General features: G+C 43.7%; 1 protein-coding gene across 50 annotated transcripts in view; it reads right to left on the bottom strand.

Moving 5' to 3' along the window:
- SORBS1 (sorbin and SH3 domain containing 1) overlaps positions 1-16,978 on the bottom strand; it is a 229,066-nt gene that overhangs the window by 57,526 nt on the left and 154,562 nt on the right. For 47 of the 50 annotated variants that reach the window (XM_038578287.1, XM_038578257.1, XM_038578253.1 and 44 more), the window contains 4 exons: positions 8,355-8,402; positions 8,101-8,230; positions 6,105-6,219; positions 593-676 (listed from right to left, as the gene is read on the bottom strand). In XM_038578287.1, coding sequence (XP_038434215.1) covers positions 593-676; positions 6,105-6,219; positions 8,101-8,230; positions 8,355-8,402 — 377 coding nt within the window. The remainder of the gene's footprint in view (positions 1-592; positions 677-6,104; positions 6,220-8,100; positions 8,231-8,354; positions 8,403-16,978) is intronic. The other 3 variants (XM_038578275.1, XM_038578258.1, XM_038578281.1) reach the window with 1 other exon arrangement.

The following is a 16,978-nucleotide window of genomic DNA, read 5'->3' on the forward strand; positions in this document are numbered from 1 at the left end:
GAATTCTAGCAAATACAGCATTCAGCCTAAGTCCCATTTCAAGTTTTAGAAAATGTTACCCTAACTCCTAGAAATCATTCCCTATAATGGGTAGGCATTCCTGGATCATATCTACACACAGTGGTTCTTTTGGGCACTTCCTTTGCAATGTACTTAAATCTTTGTAAAGCAGTAACAATGTTGCTCCTCTTAGTATGTAATGCATTTTCCAGCTTGTCTTCAGCTTGCCATGAAGACTTAGGGTAAGTAATTGAACCAATGGCCCAAATAATGCAAATAATGCCATCTACGAGGTGTGTGAAATGTGTTGCTAGTGATGGGAAGGTCCTAAGACAAGCAATGATTTAGTCATGTTCCTCATGATTTTCTGACAAGAAATAATCCCAGAGCTCACTTTCATTTCTTGGTGAAACAAAGTGAGGGAAAAGCTTACAGGTTGTAGTGAGAAGAGACAATCCCACTATTGCCCACTGAAATGGCTGCTCCCCACTTCCTGCATTCCTTACAAATAGATCTGATTCTTTAGCAGCAGCAATGCATCAACAGCATTATTTAAAAAGGTGTCTATAACCACTGAAGCTATTAAACTTACCGGTTTCCCAAACTCCAATTCCGAAAAGAATTTATACCAAGGTTCATTCTTTAAATCTATCTCTTCTGGGCTTATATCCCGACTCTATAGGGGTTGGTGATAGGGAAATGGAAGAGAGAGAAGGATAACATTATGCAGAGATTACATAGGAACAGGCCAGTAGAGATGCAGTGGTTTCCAGGGATATACAGCAACTGTATCCAATCGCAGCAATCATCCATTTTACGGACATCAGCAAAAACAAGGAGCTACAACAGGTGGGAGAGGATGAGTTTATAAAAACAGAAAAATGGAGGCAGGGAGCAGTGAGTGAATCACTCTCAGCCCTAAGGCAGAAGGCTAATGGGCCACACAAGAAGAATTCTGCACCGCACTGCTGCCCTCCAGGACAGAGCAGAACATGGGCATATTCCTCAGTAACTGCATCTGGAGAAAAGAAAGCCCTCTTTTTCCTCTTTACGAAGAACTGTTAGTTAGGAGCAAATAACCTGGTGAGCACACCAAACATTTAGCCATCTATGCCAGATGAGTAGAGCAAATAATTTTTATTGGCTAGTATAGTTTTAGTACTTAACTTACAAAGCTGCCTTAAGGCTTTCAAAATAAATGCAAATACCGACACTTTATCAAAGCCAATTTGTTAATACTGCATCTTTAATGGCACATGAGTAGGTGAGAAATCATGTCCCATACACAATAAAGTGGAAGATGGTGTAAGTCAAAACAGAGGACACAAGTGCAAACACATTTTAAACGAGCATCCGTAGGGGAGGAATATAGACAGAATATACTCCGTGTTTTCACAAATAGATGTGAAAGAACTGGGAAAAATAAAGTGAAGGAAAAGCTGAACAAGACAGACAGCAGAACGGGGGGGCGGAAAAAACTTCTGGGTTATGTTACAAAAATAAGTCAGATATCTCAACTTCATAGAACTCGAGGAGGCAGTTCACACAGGCTGAAAATTTGATTCCATGGGGTTTCATACTGAGTCAGATATTTATAGTCTTAATACCTTGCTCTGTGGAATAACATGTGTTTCTGGAAATAATTAGTTGGAAATGAATGCCTGGAAAGCAAATCAGGTTTCCCTTTCATAAACTGGAGATGCAAGTTCACATCAGACAAAAAGCGTTAGAGGCTCATGGCGTCACGAAATTCATATATGCATATCCACTTCAAAATACCTGGGCAGTCACTAAAGGACAGAGACATGGTGAATTTCTGGCAACCATATGAAATACAGAATGTACACTTTGCACCTAGATTGGAAACAATGCATAAGAAACTTCACTCCCCCAGGGCAACAACACGTGGAGGAAATTGCAAGTCCCCTGGCCACACTTGGCCACACTTTCAACGCCACTGCTTCACAGAGCAGCTCCTCAGGGACATGTTTCTCTCAACGTTCTGTTAACAGGCCTTTTGCAGTTTGTAGAAAAGGCTGTAAGCTTTCTTTGTGACCTTCACCAATCCCTTCTTCTAAAATCCTTAGAAGGGTCTTTACCATTAATTCTACTTTTGTTTTAAAAGGACAAAGATATGACAGAGAACTTTCTTTAACTGAAATTCACTGAACATAAGTTAGTTGGAAATCAGAGGGAAATGTCTACTGCAACAGAGTCTGTCCTCTTGCATCCAGATTCAAACCTCCTCTAACTATCTTTAGGGACCTAGGGGCTTAAATCTCGAAGAAGGTGTGCTCCTTTTCACTGGGTTCTGAAATGGTGTGAAATAGTGTGGAATAGTGTGAAACATTGGATTCCAAATGGATTCTTTATTTATTCAGTGAAATGAGGTACAATATCTATAAGGACACAGCTCTTCAGGAGGCACAGTTCAGACACTGGGACATCCTAGATCCTTATAGGATGGAACTTCATGAAACCTACCTCATGTTTATTATTTTTAAACACGCTTTATAAACTGCTCCCTGTGAATAGGTTAGGTTTTTGTTGTTTTAGATAAAATGTACCAACCCTTTCAGGAAATGGCCTGAGTGTCCTGAAAGAATTAGCCCATTTTACTGCCGAAGGGTGCTTGCGGATTGTTTTCCCTGTGGAGGTTAAACACTGTGCTGAGAACTGAATCAAGAGGTATGTCAACTGCTCGGGCCCAGAGCAGCTGTCTGGGGAGAAAGTGAAAGAGGTAATACCACACAGCACTAACATCTGCATTTGATTTTGTCATTTATAACTCAGCTGTAGATCCAATTACAGAACAGACAAATAGGAAACGTTCCTTCTACATGCAGAGCAGGATCTCTGTACTGTCAAGCAGAGCAGATTCCGCAATGCCAGGCTAAGTTATCTGCTACCGTGGGCTGTCTGCCCCAGCTTGGCAAAATCCTTGGAAAGGGCAGATGTCCTGCCAGAAAAATGCCTGATTCTCCTCAAGGACGGTTTTTGTTTTTTTTTTTTTCTTGGATGGGAGCCAGAGGCTAGCTTCAATTTTTAATTAAACAATCTGAGTGTGGTATGTTCCTTTGCACAGCCCATTATAATGTTCACAGCTTTTATACATTTTACCACACCTTAGTCCTCTCATTCGATACTTCAATGAGTATGCAATCCTGCTCAATACTCAGTAGCAGTGGCAGACTAAGTAATACTTCTTTTTTACAGATGAAAACCCTGAGACTGTGAAAAGTTAAAGGACTTGCCCCAAGACAGCTGAAGGCAGAATTTGAACTCAGATTTTCCAATTCCTAGCTCACTGCTCTTTATGGTATATAACATCCCCTTCTCAACATCCTGAGAAGGAGGTAGACCCTCTGCGTTTGCAGAGGATGCCAAGCTAAAACAGGGGTAAGCGACAAACTTGAAAAGCCAGGAAGGAACGCCAAGTGACCATGTACTGGGGAAAAACCAAGTTGGGTAAATCCGCTCGTTTTATATATCTGAATCTGTATCGTGTCCATAAGTTCTATTTTAATGTCTCTCCTTCCCAGTATAACCCTGTGGGTGCAGCAGGGATCTCCAACCTCTAGCCCAGGGCTTGGCACATAAAAGTCATTCTATATATATCTGTTGAATTGAGCTGAAGTTCTAGAAGGAACTTTGGAGTGTAAAAGAGATAAAGCCCAAAGGAGGCCATTTCGGACAAAGCAGGGCCTGACCACTAGATCTCCAATCCCAAGGCCAGAGGACAAGACGATGGACTCAAATTGCGATGACAGGCAGCTCAGGAGTTATGAAGAATGTCACAGGAGTTTGCGACGTGGCTGAAGAGGTCATAAGGCTGTAAATCTACTGGGGGGGATCCTGAAGGTAGCACAATGTTTCCTCTGGCTTTGATGTCTGGGTTTGTCCCAAGGACAAGACAAGCTCTTAGGTGGCCTTTATTGTCTACCATCAACCCTGCCTGTAAACAACAGGTACATGTGCCTGTGACATCATCATTTAACTTGTAGGCTAACAGGACAGGAGTGCTTCAAATCGGAAAAACAAAACAGTTTTCCCCTCAAAAGGAGTTGTGCGTTTCTGAGAGCAAATTTAGATTCTGTATCTGTTACTAGTTAGCACACTTATCCACAGTTGACGACAAAACAAAAGTGTGTGTATGTGGTGGTTGGGGTGGGGGTGGGAGGTGTCCTCGAATTCTGGCAGACCAGATACTGGATGCAGAAAGGCAGGCCACACTGACACATTCCAACTTTCCTGTTCACGTGGCAAAAATAGCAAGGAAAAAAATAAGCGAATAAAGGACTAATTCAACTGCTGGGAACAGGAGACTATGACATGCAGAGCTGGTTGAAATTTCTCTCTAAAATGAAAGGCTTCTCTTGGGAAGAACAGCACTAAAGAGCCAACGGCATGGAATTAAGTGGCCGCCCTGGTGCCGCACCCCCCCCCCCCCCCCCCCCCCCCCCCCCCCCCCCGCCAGCCCCCCATCTCGTCACTGGGCTGGCCCAGGGCTGGAACAACACAGGGGAGCTTCCTGTGTTAGAAGCACTGCATAGTGCCTTGTAGTCCCCTAGCGCGGTCGCCACAACCCTCCAGAGGCTCCCCACAGGGGCACTACTCTCACTTTCCAGGGTTTGTAACCAATGTGGTATCAACGAGAAAAACAAAACTCGTTTTTTTCTCAATGCTGAATAGTGGTCAAATTATAAGGAACCAAGATAGGAGAGGGGAACGGAGAAATTAAAGGTAGCAAGCCCTCCATTAGAGCAATGACCACCTAGGAACAATAATATCACCCAAACAAAAGCATCCAAAGGGCTCTGGAGTCTCCGACATCATTTAAGTGTGTGGCTATGTGATGGTGCACGCCTGGCTTGTTATTCAAGTGTCAGGAATGTTCCTAAAACACAGGACTATCTTTCTAGGCACACCTGTGTGTATGATCTAACAGGGAGACAACCCCTAGGGCAGGGTAGAGCCAGAGGCAAAATTCTCTGCTCCTTTCTGAACTTTTTTTTGCTTAAAATAACTGTGGTGCACAGTAAATGCTAAAGAATGACAACTCTAAAGCACTTCTGTGAACTGCTGACCTTTCTTCCTAATTAAAATTACTTATCCCTTTGTGCTTTTAAAGATGTCACATTTTTATTTTAGTAAAAGTCAAATCAATTATCACTTAAACCATGTAGAGCAGAAGAGGTGGAGGGAAAATAATTTGAACCTGCATTTCAGAGGCCTACTTAATCTGTTCTCAGTGTGGCAACCGCATTTTAATAAAAACCAATCTCCAGCATGATAATTCCATCCTGCTGGCACGGCTGGAGGGCTGCAGTATTTATAGAGCTTTGGAGAATCCCTTTAACCATGATCAGAATTCTGAGCCAGCTTTCCTAATGAAGGGTGAATAAAAGGAAGCGTGAGTGGCAGATAAGAAACTAATCAGTTTGTAAAAATTCTTTCCCATTTCACAGAAGAAGCCGTTTTTCTAGGGTGGTCTTCTATGCCCAGATAGGCCATTTGCCCCACTGCCAATTGCCTGGCAATGTGAATGTGTGTAGAGAATGAGAAACCAGACTGAATATGAAATTCATCTTCAATATTGCACTTGTCAGAAAAGGAAGACCTACAAGACATATTCTAACGGCCTAGGTCTTTTCTTCCCAAGTCACAACATCATATTCATTATTTAGCTTTTAATGATGTGCTCGTAACTTCTACAAAATTTATGCACGTTCAAATAAGAGTCACACACAAAAAAACCCCTCACTTTAGCCCAGTTAGTAATAAGCCTGATAAATTAATGGTTAGATGTTTTTAAAAAGACAGCAGCAAAATCAATCCTTCCATTAGTAGAACATTTTAAATTAGTTCAAATCATGCACACACAAAAAAACAACAAAGCACAATATGGCTTCTTTCAAAGCAGACTCTCAGGACTTATTTTATAGACACCTGCAGAAATGAAAAGGGTAAAAATACTTCATTTTTTCATTGTCTTCTAAACATAGCAAGTCTATCTCAGGGGAGAAAAATGTCATCCAAGTGCACAATGCATCTGGATTAGAGAACACGGCAGGGGAGACAAAGAACTTGAATATACACATTACCATCTTTTCGTTGGTCAGAACAGAAGACTTGCCCGGCTGATAGTCGTAAATGCTTTTGGGTTCTGCACGGTATTTTCTCGTATCCACTTTCTTATCTGGGGGCTCCCAGTCGTTTCTGTAGAAGGAAAATCCTATTAGAGCTATTTTCATGAAAATTGGCATCCGACATGGTCTGACTTTGGCTGACTGCAGTCTAATCAAGGAGTTTTTATATCCAAAGCATAAAATCAGGCTCTGTGCGAAGCATTTAGTTGTGCTGGTTTCTTTCTCAAAATAACCACTTACATCTCTGTGTTCGTTTCACAAAGGGCTGGAGGTGTCCCGTGCTCAAAACCGGGCACCAGACACACAGACAAGAGAACACAAGGAGGAGGGTGGGAAGCGGTGGCAGCAAAGCTGGCCCTCCTCTCAGGAGCTTATTGATCCCCAAACATGCCTGAACCTCCTACTCCTGCTAGTGCAGTCTGAGAGAATGGAGGTCCTGAAGCCAGTTTGCTGTGGTTCCAGTCTCCAGTCTCTGCTACACCACTTGCTAGCCTGGTGATCTGAGCCACATACCTTGCCCATGGCTACTTTAGTCTCCTCATCTGAAAAATGGAGCTATTGTAGGGATTAAATGAGACAGTACACGTAAATCACTTAGCAGAGCACCAGACCCATGGTGTAAGCACTGAATAAATGGGATTTGCTATTAATAACCATGTTCTTCCCTATTCCACACCCTGGCCCAGCAGTCACCCAAATCATAGCCTTGGGTGCAGGTACTTAACCTGAGCCAGCAGTGGGTTCCAGAGCATACATGAACCTTTGGAAGCTGTTTACTAATTTTTAATGCACATACATTATTGCATTTGGCACTGTGAGTATAGTTACTTTCCCCCTGCAAAGCTATAAACATCTTGAAGGCAGAGTCAGTGATTTATATATACTTATATTCCCCCACAGCTTCTGGTTCAATCTGCATACAGAATGTACCTAGAAGATGCCTGATGCATGCACTTATGTGTGTATCCACAAGAACCTAAGGGTATACCCAGCCTTCCTTTCAAATTGACTATCAAAACCTTTAGGCAGATGCCATTTGCATATATGAAATTCCTATCATTTGTCTATCAAGATGGAAAAGATATGGAGATGTGAAGTTGAGTGTGTATTTAGAAAAAAAAAAAATTAGTTTGGTCAGAGCCTTGTTGGGAAGTGGTGAGGAGGGAGCCAGAACATGCATGGATATCAGTCCAGATGGCATAAAAAGGTGCCACAAAAGAACTCAATAAAGAAAAATGGGTCATTCAGCACAGCTATTAGGAGATGACAAACACTATCATTAGAACCACTCCAAGCCTTATGTTTCAATGACTCTTGTTGCATAATTAATAATAAGCATGGCTTTGGGGTGCCTGGGTAGCTCAGTCAGTTAAGCAACCGACTCTTGATTTCAGCTCAGGTCATGATGTCAAGATCGCTTTTGAGCTCAAGCATCAGGCTCTGTGCTCAGCATAGAGTCTGCTTGAGATTCTCTCTCCCTCTCCCTCTGGTCCTTCCTCTGCTCACTTGTGCACACACACACACTCTCTTTAACATAAATAAATAAAATCTTTAAAAAAAGTAAGCATGGCTTCATTTTAAAATTATATTCTCTGGTATGAGCCCTGTCAGTATGCACAGAGTATAAAAACACATGATACATTTTATAGCTAAGATTTCTCTGGTGAGAAGGGTAAAAAGTCATGATGATCGTAGCCAACGTTAATTAAGCCCATACTGTGAGCCGGGCACTACTAGGAACATTTTAGGCATTTTATCCTTGCCATATACCATATACATCCCCATTTAACAGATGAGGATACTGAGACTCAGAATAAGTCACAGGGATTCAAAATCAGATCTGTGTGACTCTTGCCTCTAAGGCTGCCTGACCCAGGAGAGAGAGGGTACTTCACTGGTAGCTTGATTATGATGGGGTGGCAAAGCTGATTGTGGGTGAAGGAGCACTTACCTTTCTGGGCTTGATTTTAGTGAGGAAGAGCGGGCTGGGAGGGGAAGGGTGGCCGATCTCTTAACCACCTTTTCACTGTCGATGTAGCTCATCTCACTTTTTGAGCGAGGCACAGAAAGGGGAGATTTTGCTGGAGAAGAAAAGTGGATACAAAAGACTTTCAACAGTGAAGAAAAGCAAAAATGGGAAGATGTCTTCCCTCACCTGCCACCCCCTCTTTCTCCCCCACAAGCAGAAAATTCTCCATCACTTACTGTCTTCAGAAAAGGAGTACCGAGGTGAGTACAGATCTGAATCATCATCTAGTGAACAGAACAAAACATAATCAGGAGGAATCCGGCTGAGGGAAGGGAACCAAGTGGCATGTCCCCCGCTTGCACCATCCTGCACCGGCACGCAGCCACACCGGGAACCCGAAAGACCGAGGGGGAGCCCAGGGCCAGAAGCTACACCACCGTTAGCCCCCCGAGAGCCCACCCACCCAAACAGGGCCTGCCGACCCGCACTCTGGGAGGTCCGTTCATGACACGGGGCTGACTGCCACCTGACACCAAGGAAGCATAGGGACAAAGAGGCAGGGTCGGAAACAGGAGCAGGGACAGGCCCCCAAAAGCTCATGCTGAGTCTCTGGTCCAGTCTGCTGAGTTCCAGAGCCGGCCAGGCCCACTACTGGATAGGCCTGGGAGGCCCAGGGATGCGGTTTCAGCTGCCCACATTGGCTGTGACCTGTCTTATGTGCTGCAGTCCCATACACAACACCATTTACCAAAGAGGGGCTGCGGCTATGAAAACGGGCTGAGAAGACCCTCCTGATCACTTGTGTTGATTCCACCTCAACCCAGTTCCTGGAGTAGCTTGCTTTCTTCGCAACACAGCACACCCTGGCAGGTCTGCTCTGCAAAGGTACTGCTCAGGCTAAGTGTCTGCACTGGGACTCTGCAACAAATCAAACTCACACGGTTTTGGGGACTGCTTGCAAGGGTGAGACAAGCATCCCTTGATACAGAGAACTCTGGGACATGGACACTTACAGAATTGAGACGGGAGCGGAGCCCCTCAGGGAAGTGGCAGCCTTGAACTCAAAGTGAGAGTGCATGTACGTTTACGGAAATGGATTTTTAAATTGGAACTGTCCTGAGGATGTAGGATATTGAGTCACTACAGCCCCTGATAATCACCCCCTCTCCCCAAGCGCTTTTCAAACAAGAGTGAGGCTGCATCCATCAGCCTATTCCATTTTCTTTTTTTTTTTAATTTCTTATTATTTTTTCCTATCCTGTTTTCTAGTATCTTGTCAACCCGAATTCAGAATCCTTAAGTAGGAAATGAAGACCCAAACTCCCTCCCTTAAAGCTTTAATGAAGAACATGAAGTCACCTGCAAACATAAGCCAAAGAATCCAAAGTCACATGCTGACCAAGTCTTAAGTCCTATCTCTCTGCAAATCATTCTAAGTTTCAGAGCAGGAAAGGCTGGGATGTTTTGTGAAGTATAAATTAACACTGCTATTATTCTGAGTATTATTCAAAGATGGCTTCTCTGGCAGTCCTTCTTCCCCCCTCCTCTCCTCTCCTTATTTTTATCTGCCCCAGGTCTTCCCCAGCCCAATTAAAGGAAAGGTATATAGTACCAAGTTATCTTTCCCTCCCTCTGTCCATCCTTCTGCTTCAAGGATAAGAACTTGATACCAAAGTTGGATAAGACTTACCCTGCTATAAATGCAGGGTGCAAGCTGATTTACATTAACTATTGAGAATAGGGCAGAAGTAAAATGAGATCCAGGAATGTATTTCTGGAGTACTGTTCTGAAGAATTTTGTCTTGCTTGTTTTTGTTTTTTATTTTTAAAAAAGTTTTTGTTGATTTATTCATGAGACAGAGAGAGAGAGTGAGAGAGTGAGAGAGAGAGAGAGAGAGAGAGAGAGAGGCAGAGACGTAGGCAGAGGGAGAAGCAGCCTCTCATGGGGAGCTTGATATGGGACTCGATCCCAGGACCCCAGGATCACGATCTGAGCTGAAGGTAGATGCTCAACCACTGAGCCAAACAGGTGCCCTCTATTTTTTAATAGAACTTCTGATTATCCTACTGAAAACGCCATGATGTCAAAGAAAACAAAAAATCAGCTCTGCCTACAGAGATCTGACTGGAAAAACGGTGGCTGCCAAATGAGAAATTAGCTTACTTACGAACCAATGGGTGTACGTACTGCTTAAAATCCAGCCTAGCATTTTAGCTCAAAACCCTGTATCTCTCTGAATCACAGAATGACAGCCTATCCATAGATGGTAGTAAGGTCAGGGTTAATTTAAAATTATTACCTGGTTCTTGGAGGTAAGAAGCAAAGTTTTCATGGGGTACACATGGCATTTAGATTTAAAAAAAGTTTAAGCTCTTTATAAGTTTTTCTCCCTAGAGCTTCCTTATGTAGAATTCTATAAGATTTGTTGGAAGGAAGTAAATACTTCTTACAAGATGGAAAAAAAAATAGCACAGCTTGGGGAGTAAATTAAACAGGAGTGAAGGCAAAGAGAATTCGAATGACTGAACACTCTTAATACTACTACTTATTTGGTGGGGGGTGGAAAAAAAATGCCACCCAGCTAAGGCCAACACAGGGCAGGAGCACTTCTGAGTGAGCAAGCTCTTCATTTCTGTGTCCATGGGATCCGAGTCTGACATCTGGATTTCAGTTTGACTTTTAAGATGGCAAACAGAAGTTCACGGATACAAAAGAACACTAGCAAAGCAATCAGGGCAACTTCCAGGGGATGTAAAATTTACTTAAATTTTACCTCTGCTTATGAATACATATAATAGCAGCTTCCATTAAGTGCTGAACAGTACCTGGTAATTTCCTAATGATCTCTCACTTAACCCTCACAAACACTCCTGGAGGTACATAAAATCTCTCACCTCACAGACAAGGAAATGAAGCACAGGGAAGTTAAGAAAATGTGCCCTTAGCCACACAGTGAGAAAAAGACAAATGGAATGAATTCAAGCTCTATCCAACTACACTTCCCTGTGCTGCCTCTAAGCCCTATGACAGGTATGTGTGCTTTGTTCTACTTCTCCCCTAGCCTCATCTACCCAATCCTGGGAAAAGCTGTGGCCCTTCCATTATAATTTTTATTGTGGAAGAGGTGGGGGGGGGGGGTGTTGTTTTGAAACTCAAGTCACACACTATGGTGTTGGCCAGACTGACTTCTAGCCCTTGAAGCCTTTGCTCTATTTTTCTGCATCATCCTCTCCCTGGTTATGCTTAAGCAAGTTTTCTGAGTTACCCACTTTTGGTTTTTCTGCTGGTCTCCAGGGACAATGGGCCAAACTGAGTCACTCTTGCTACCCACTTGCTGCTTCTCTTGCTACCTTCTCCTGGCAGGCTAAGTCCACACTGGGGGAGATGGATAGATAGGATGTTAAAAATACCAATGAATGGGAAAACTGGGTACAAAGATAATTTCTCCTGCATTTCTGCAGAGTTAGGCGAATGTTTTTAAGTACAGTTAAGGCATAGTAAATGAAAGGTTTTTCAAGTTGTTTGTGAACACAGACATTGTCTATGTCTGAAATCCTGCCTTTATGGTTTCTTCCAAGGGTTCTTTAAAACTGTGCCTTAGGGGGCTCAGCTGAGCTGGGATCTTGTGATTCCTGCTCGTGGTGGCACTACATGTTGACGATGCCCCTCGGATCCCCAAGCAGCAAACACTAAGCCTTGGCAGCAACAACCAGAACTTCCGGTGCCAACAACTTCCAGGAAGCTCTAATGCTCAGCGGGATTTACTCAGGGTGAACAATCCACTTCTGGAACCCAAAGGCCCCTGCTGGGCTCCAATGTTTACACACTGATGACTGCCCTCTAGGTTTTGGCAATCTATCCTTGGAGGCTCAATTTGGGGATCAGCTACTCCTAAAACTGCCAGGAAGTACATAATTGCTTTTTTAATCACAGTGACTTTAAATGAACGTTAAAAAAAAAAGACTTTTTTTCCGGATTTGGGGGGTTTCTTTTTTGAGAATTTATAACAATCTTACTTTTCTAAAGTCAGGGGCTCATTTTTGACACAATCTCTTTCTATAGCTCAAATTAATTCCATCTCCTGCTTTTACTTCATACACTTAGGAAGAGAAAGGATCAAGGGGTCAAGAGAGACACACACACTCACCCCACAAAAATATGCAAAGAAAAAGATGTATGCAGAAGTGAGGACAAAGTCTGGGTGGGATCAGAGAGGAAGAATAAGCAAAAGGAGAAATGTGGCAAGGTGGTCAGGAATAAGGAATAGTCCAGGGAGCTGGGGAAGCATTCCCAAAGCTGCCTAATGTTCTGGTTAAAGGCAAATTTTAAGGAATTAGAAAAAAAAAAAAAAAAAAAAAAGATTCTGAAGCAGAAGAGAATGATGGGAGAAGGAAAGAAGTAAAAGGAGGAAGACCTGGGGAGGACCAGAGGGCTGGAAAGAGACTCACCGTCCTCATCTCCAGTGGCATTCCTGGCCCGTGGAGGTGGAGAGGGAGTAGCTGCTACTGTCTCTCAACTATCCTGCAAGACTGGCCAGGACTCGGCACTTGCTAGGCGGAGCCCTGGTGCTCTGCTCTCCCCAGGAGAGCAAAGGTGACCACCCCGGCCCCGCCTCCCCTGGGCAGTGCTAGCTGGAGCCATGGGCAGGAGGCACAGATCCTGCCCAGGCATCTTCACAATAGAACTATTTGCTTGAACTCAAGCGAAATAAGGCTATTCTTAGAAATCCTGTAAGGCCAGTAGAGGATTACTTTCCTCAAATATAGATGTGCCTGGGAAAAATCAAATATAGACGTGCCTCCTTACTCCTTGTCCCCGTACATCCTCATCTAGGAATGAGGAGAAAGCTCCAGGAGACGGATCACCATGGCTTGATAGGTCACCACAACCTGGGGATGCCTTGAGACACTTCACCAGAAGGCGGCAGTGGTCGCCATCAGCATCCAAATGCAAGAGGAAAAGCTGGTCTCTGGGACTTCAACCTTCGCTGACAGGACAGCCCTCCACTCCGACAAGGCCAAATGTATTCTCACAGGCCATGGACCATGGAATAACACACCAGATACTCGGTTTTTGTGCTGATATGGAGGCGTTATTTGAAAAGCTCTGCCATTTTGTGGACACAAAGCACATCAGGAGAGCCAACATCATTTGGCCATGTTCAGAGTGGGAAGGCTAGCTCTTTTGAATCTGTAGTCTCCACTCAAATTCTGTATCCAAATCCCCCAGATTGCACTGGCGAGTATGCCCTCTTTCTTGGAGTGTGGGGAAGGGTGGTATTCCTTCATTCCAGTAGTTCTCAGTCTTGGCCATGTGTTAGATCACTTGGGGACGTTTCTTAACTACACACTCCTAGACATCACTGTGGGAGACCCCAGCTCAGTTGAGTGAAACACGACTGATTTAGAAGCAGGGCAAGCTGGATGCTGGAGTTAGGGGTCAGACAGCCCTTCGCTGGAGGAGTTAGTCAAGAATACAGAGTGCAGCAAGGAGAGGTAAAGGAATTAGCAGTGCAGCAGCACAGAGTAAGAAAGTGGTCCTGTTTGGGGTCCCTATAGATCTGTGTTTAAAACCTGGTTCTGCTACTTACTGTGTGATCTTGCACAAATTACTTAGCCTTCCAGAGCCTTACAGCCTCTACTGATGAAATGAGGACTTACCTCGTGGGGTCCCTGCGAGGACGAAACAAGGTAACAGTTGTGATGCACTCGGCATGTGAGGCCTTGTATTCAGTAAGGGCTAAATAAATAGTAGTCGTGGAAGGCGCTGTGGTGGTTACGCTGTTGTTATTATTATTAATATTATTATGCCTGTGGGCTGCTGAGGTCCAAGCCACCACACTGCTGTTATTTAAAGCAGGAGGCAGGGGAACAGGCAGCCGCAGCTTGTCTAAGGCCTTTCCTCCACAGCTCGCTCCTCCCTCTCCTGCTCCCACTCCAGGAGGAAATCATGGGCAGGGCCTCTGAAGACCCACCCCTGCAGCCCCTCCACGTCTGGGTGTGGCAGTGGGTGGGGCTGGTTCGGGTGGCTGTCAACACTCTTCACCCCCACAATCCTTCTGACCAGACATCTCAGATGATACAGAAGGACATCTCTCTGCCTTGAAGAGAGAGAACAGGATGGAATTCACAGACAACCAGCTTTGGGTCACAGAGGAAGGAATGATGGGGAGGAGAGGGTGGGTCAAGGGAAGATTAGGAAAGAAAGAAAAAACTCATTTGCTTAGCCCTACTTGGAAGTTAGTCCCAAAGGATTTCTGGGAAGTTATTTTTGATAAGTTTTCAAGTGACCAGGGTACACAATGAAATTTCAAGAAGTCAGTCTCCTGAATTCATTCTGCTCTTCCTCAAATCCCTAGCCCCAGTTTCTCCCAACTACCTCATGAAACAAAGAGCAATCTGCTCCTGTCCCATGGTGGGTCTCATGGGTGTGAGACCATGAGATTAGCTGGGACTGCTCCCTGTTGGGAGTTTACTGATTTCTTCTCAACTACATTTTAAACTTCACGGATTAAGATGTGATAAATTCTACTTATCTTCTGAAAGTCTGGACAAATTTGCTTTTTCATTATAGTTGGGAGCGCAAGGGGAAGGTTGCTAAGCCGGCATAAATATACTTTCCTATAATCTTTTACTATTTAGGAAGATCAGCTTTCAGACACTTAGAAAGCTTTTTTTATACTCTATGAACAACGAGAATTTAGAGGAGGCAGCCCTTATGCTAGGTTTTGGTAGGTTTACTGCAAATAATCCTAGTTTTAAATTTTGAGTTCAAGCAAAACAAAAAACCCAGCATCAACGAGTTGCCTTGTGGCAGAAGACAAGACTCTGGAATGACAGCTCACATTTCTCAGTAAAGCCGTCTACTTTTTAATGCTCATTAAAATGTGTGGGTAGAACCCCGGCTAGGTGCTAATTTGTCCTTAACACCTTTCTTTGATAGGCATAAATATTTCCCACGTTAAGAACGGTGTGCAGAGCCCAGGGCCACCTGTCAGAAGCACAGGGCTGAGAAGGACCAGAGAATCTCTTATTACTTAAAAAAAAAAAAAAAAAAAAAGAAAAGAAAAAAAAGAAAAGAAAAATAGCAATTCTTTAAAGTGATCTAGCTCAAACATTTCACTCATTTGTGAAAAGCCTTCATGTAACTGAATACATATGTGGCCTATGTCTGGATCTGTCATCTTCAGCAGGAGCAGGGGTGAGATAAAATCTCCCCTATTTTTAAAAGATCTCCAGGGAAGAAAACTTCTTCGATGCTTGTGTTAAAGCCTAATCATCTTGGTTATTATTAATCTTTTATGTTCAATCTAACTTTTTTCCTTTTTATCTTTTATAACAATTTCATCATTTTTGGTCTTTGAAAATAAAAAATACGAAGATCTGCTTCTTACATTATAGGTGAAATGTTATCGTATCGTCCCTTACTGTTTATGCCTCAAGGCAAAATAACCCCAATTCCCTCTTGTGCCTGACTTGATGTGTACCAAAAAGCAGACGTCATTGTTAGCCAGGGTTGCTAAGTGTAGCAGCTAGTGGCATGGCAGCTCTGGGTGTGAAGCCATGAAACACCATCTTCAGACCAATAGCCAGGCTGATTGTGGAAGCTGCTGGCACCACCTACGGTGGCCTATGGCATTCTTCCAGTTTGACGGAGTCACTGTATTTCTCCACAGGACTTCTCCAGGTGGCCTTCCCCTGCCTGTGGGACACTCTGCCTTCAGGCTTGCCACGCACTTGTCATCTTCCCCACAAGGGAGTCCTACTCTAGAAGTGGGCTGCTGGATTCTCAAGTGCAAATGAAGCACCAGTCAAAAATCACATTTAGTCAAAATTACCCCCCCAAAAGTCTCCATTCAGCTCAGTCAGTTGTTCCTTAAGCAATGCTTCTGGCTAGAATCAGCACCCCAGGATAAAAAGACAAGGTCATCGCACGCTAAACACATTCTTTTTGGAAGAGGAGGTCACTGATTACAATGAAATCATCAGCATCCAGTTGGAAGTCTGGGTTTGTTTGGTACACTTCTTCTCATTCAAAACCAGATATGAAATGGTTGGAAACCACTGACCAGCAAGCACATCAAAGGGAGAACCAAAATGGAATCTGGTATTTTAACTAAAACCGTATCTCTAATGCATCCCAAGGCATCCTTTCATATATGAGAGGTAATAAGAATTTGGTGAAAGAGTGAATGCATGACTTTACCAGTGATGAGAAGGACTGTGGAGAATGGTTTGCTGAGCTAATTAGAGCAGAGAAATACCGAGGTGGCAAGACAGGGATTCATCCCTAAAAAAGAACTGTGGTACCATGGTCCCAAGGCTCACTCATCAACATTCACCAGGTATATACTGAGGATCTCTTTTGCACCAACCAGCTTTCCTCTGGCCTTCTGGACACATGCTCTTGCAAATGCCACCACACTGGACATAGTGCAGGGCCTTGTCCAACTCCCTGCCAGATATGCAGAGAACAGAGGACATATCTTTACTCATGGCACTATTTTCAGTTCCAACAACAATGCATGGGGCTTGCAAGTGTTCAGTACTAGTCGAATAAGTAAAGTTCAGAGTGCTCAACATCTCATCCTAGGAGAGCATTTAATGAAATTTCCTCTTGCATACCCCTTCTACTTCCCTCTTTTCGGGTCACTCATCCAAAGATCAGATAATCCCTGGGACTAGGGTAATTCTCAGGATGGTGCCTTTAACTTACCTTTTAGAACACTCTTTGATACCCAGATTTTTTGCCTCAGAAAAGAGTATCTCTTAGATACAAGTGTGGCCATCTTTCCCAGCAGGTTCAAATTCCTAGCCAGCTCTTCCATGAAACATTTTCTAGCTTGGCCAAAAAACCCTT

Source organism: Canis lupus, chromosome 28 (genome assembly GCF_011100685.1).
Source record: "Canis lupus familiaris isolate Mischka breed German Shepherd chromosome 28, alternate assembly UU_Cfam_GSD_1.0, whole genome shotgun sequence".
NCBI classification, from domain to species: Eukaryota; Metazoa; Chordata; class Mammalia; order Carnivora; family Canidae; genus Canis; species Canis lupus.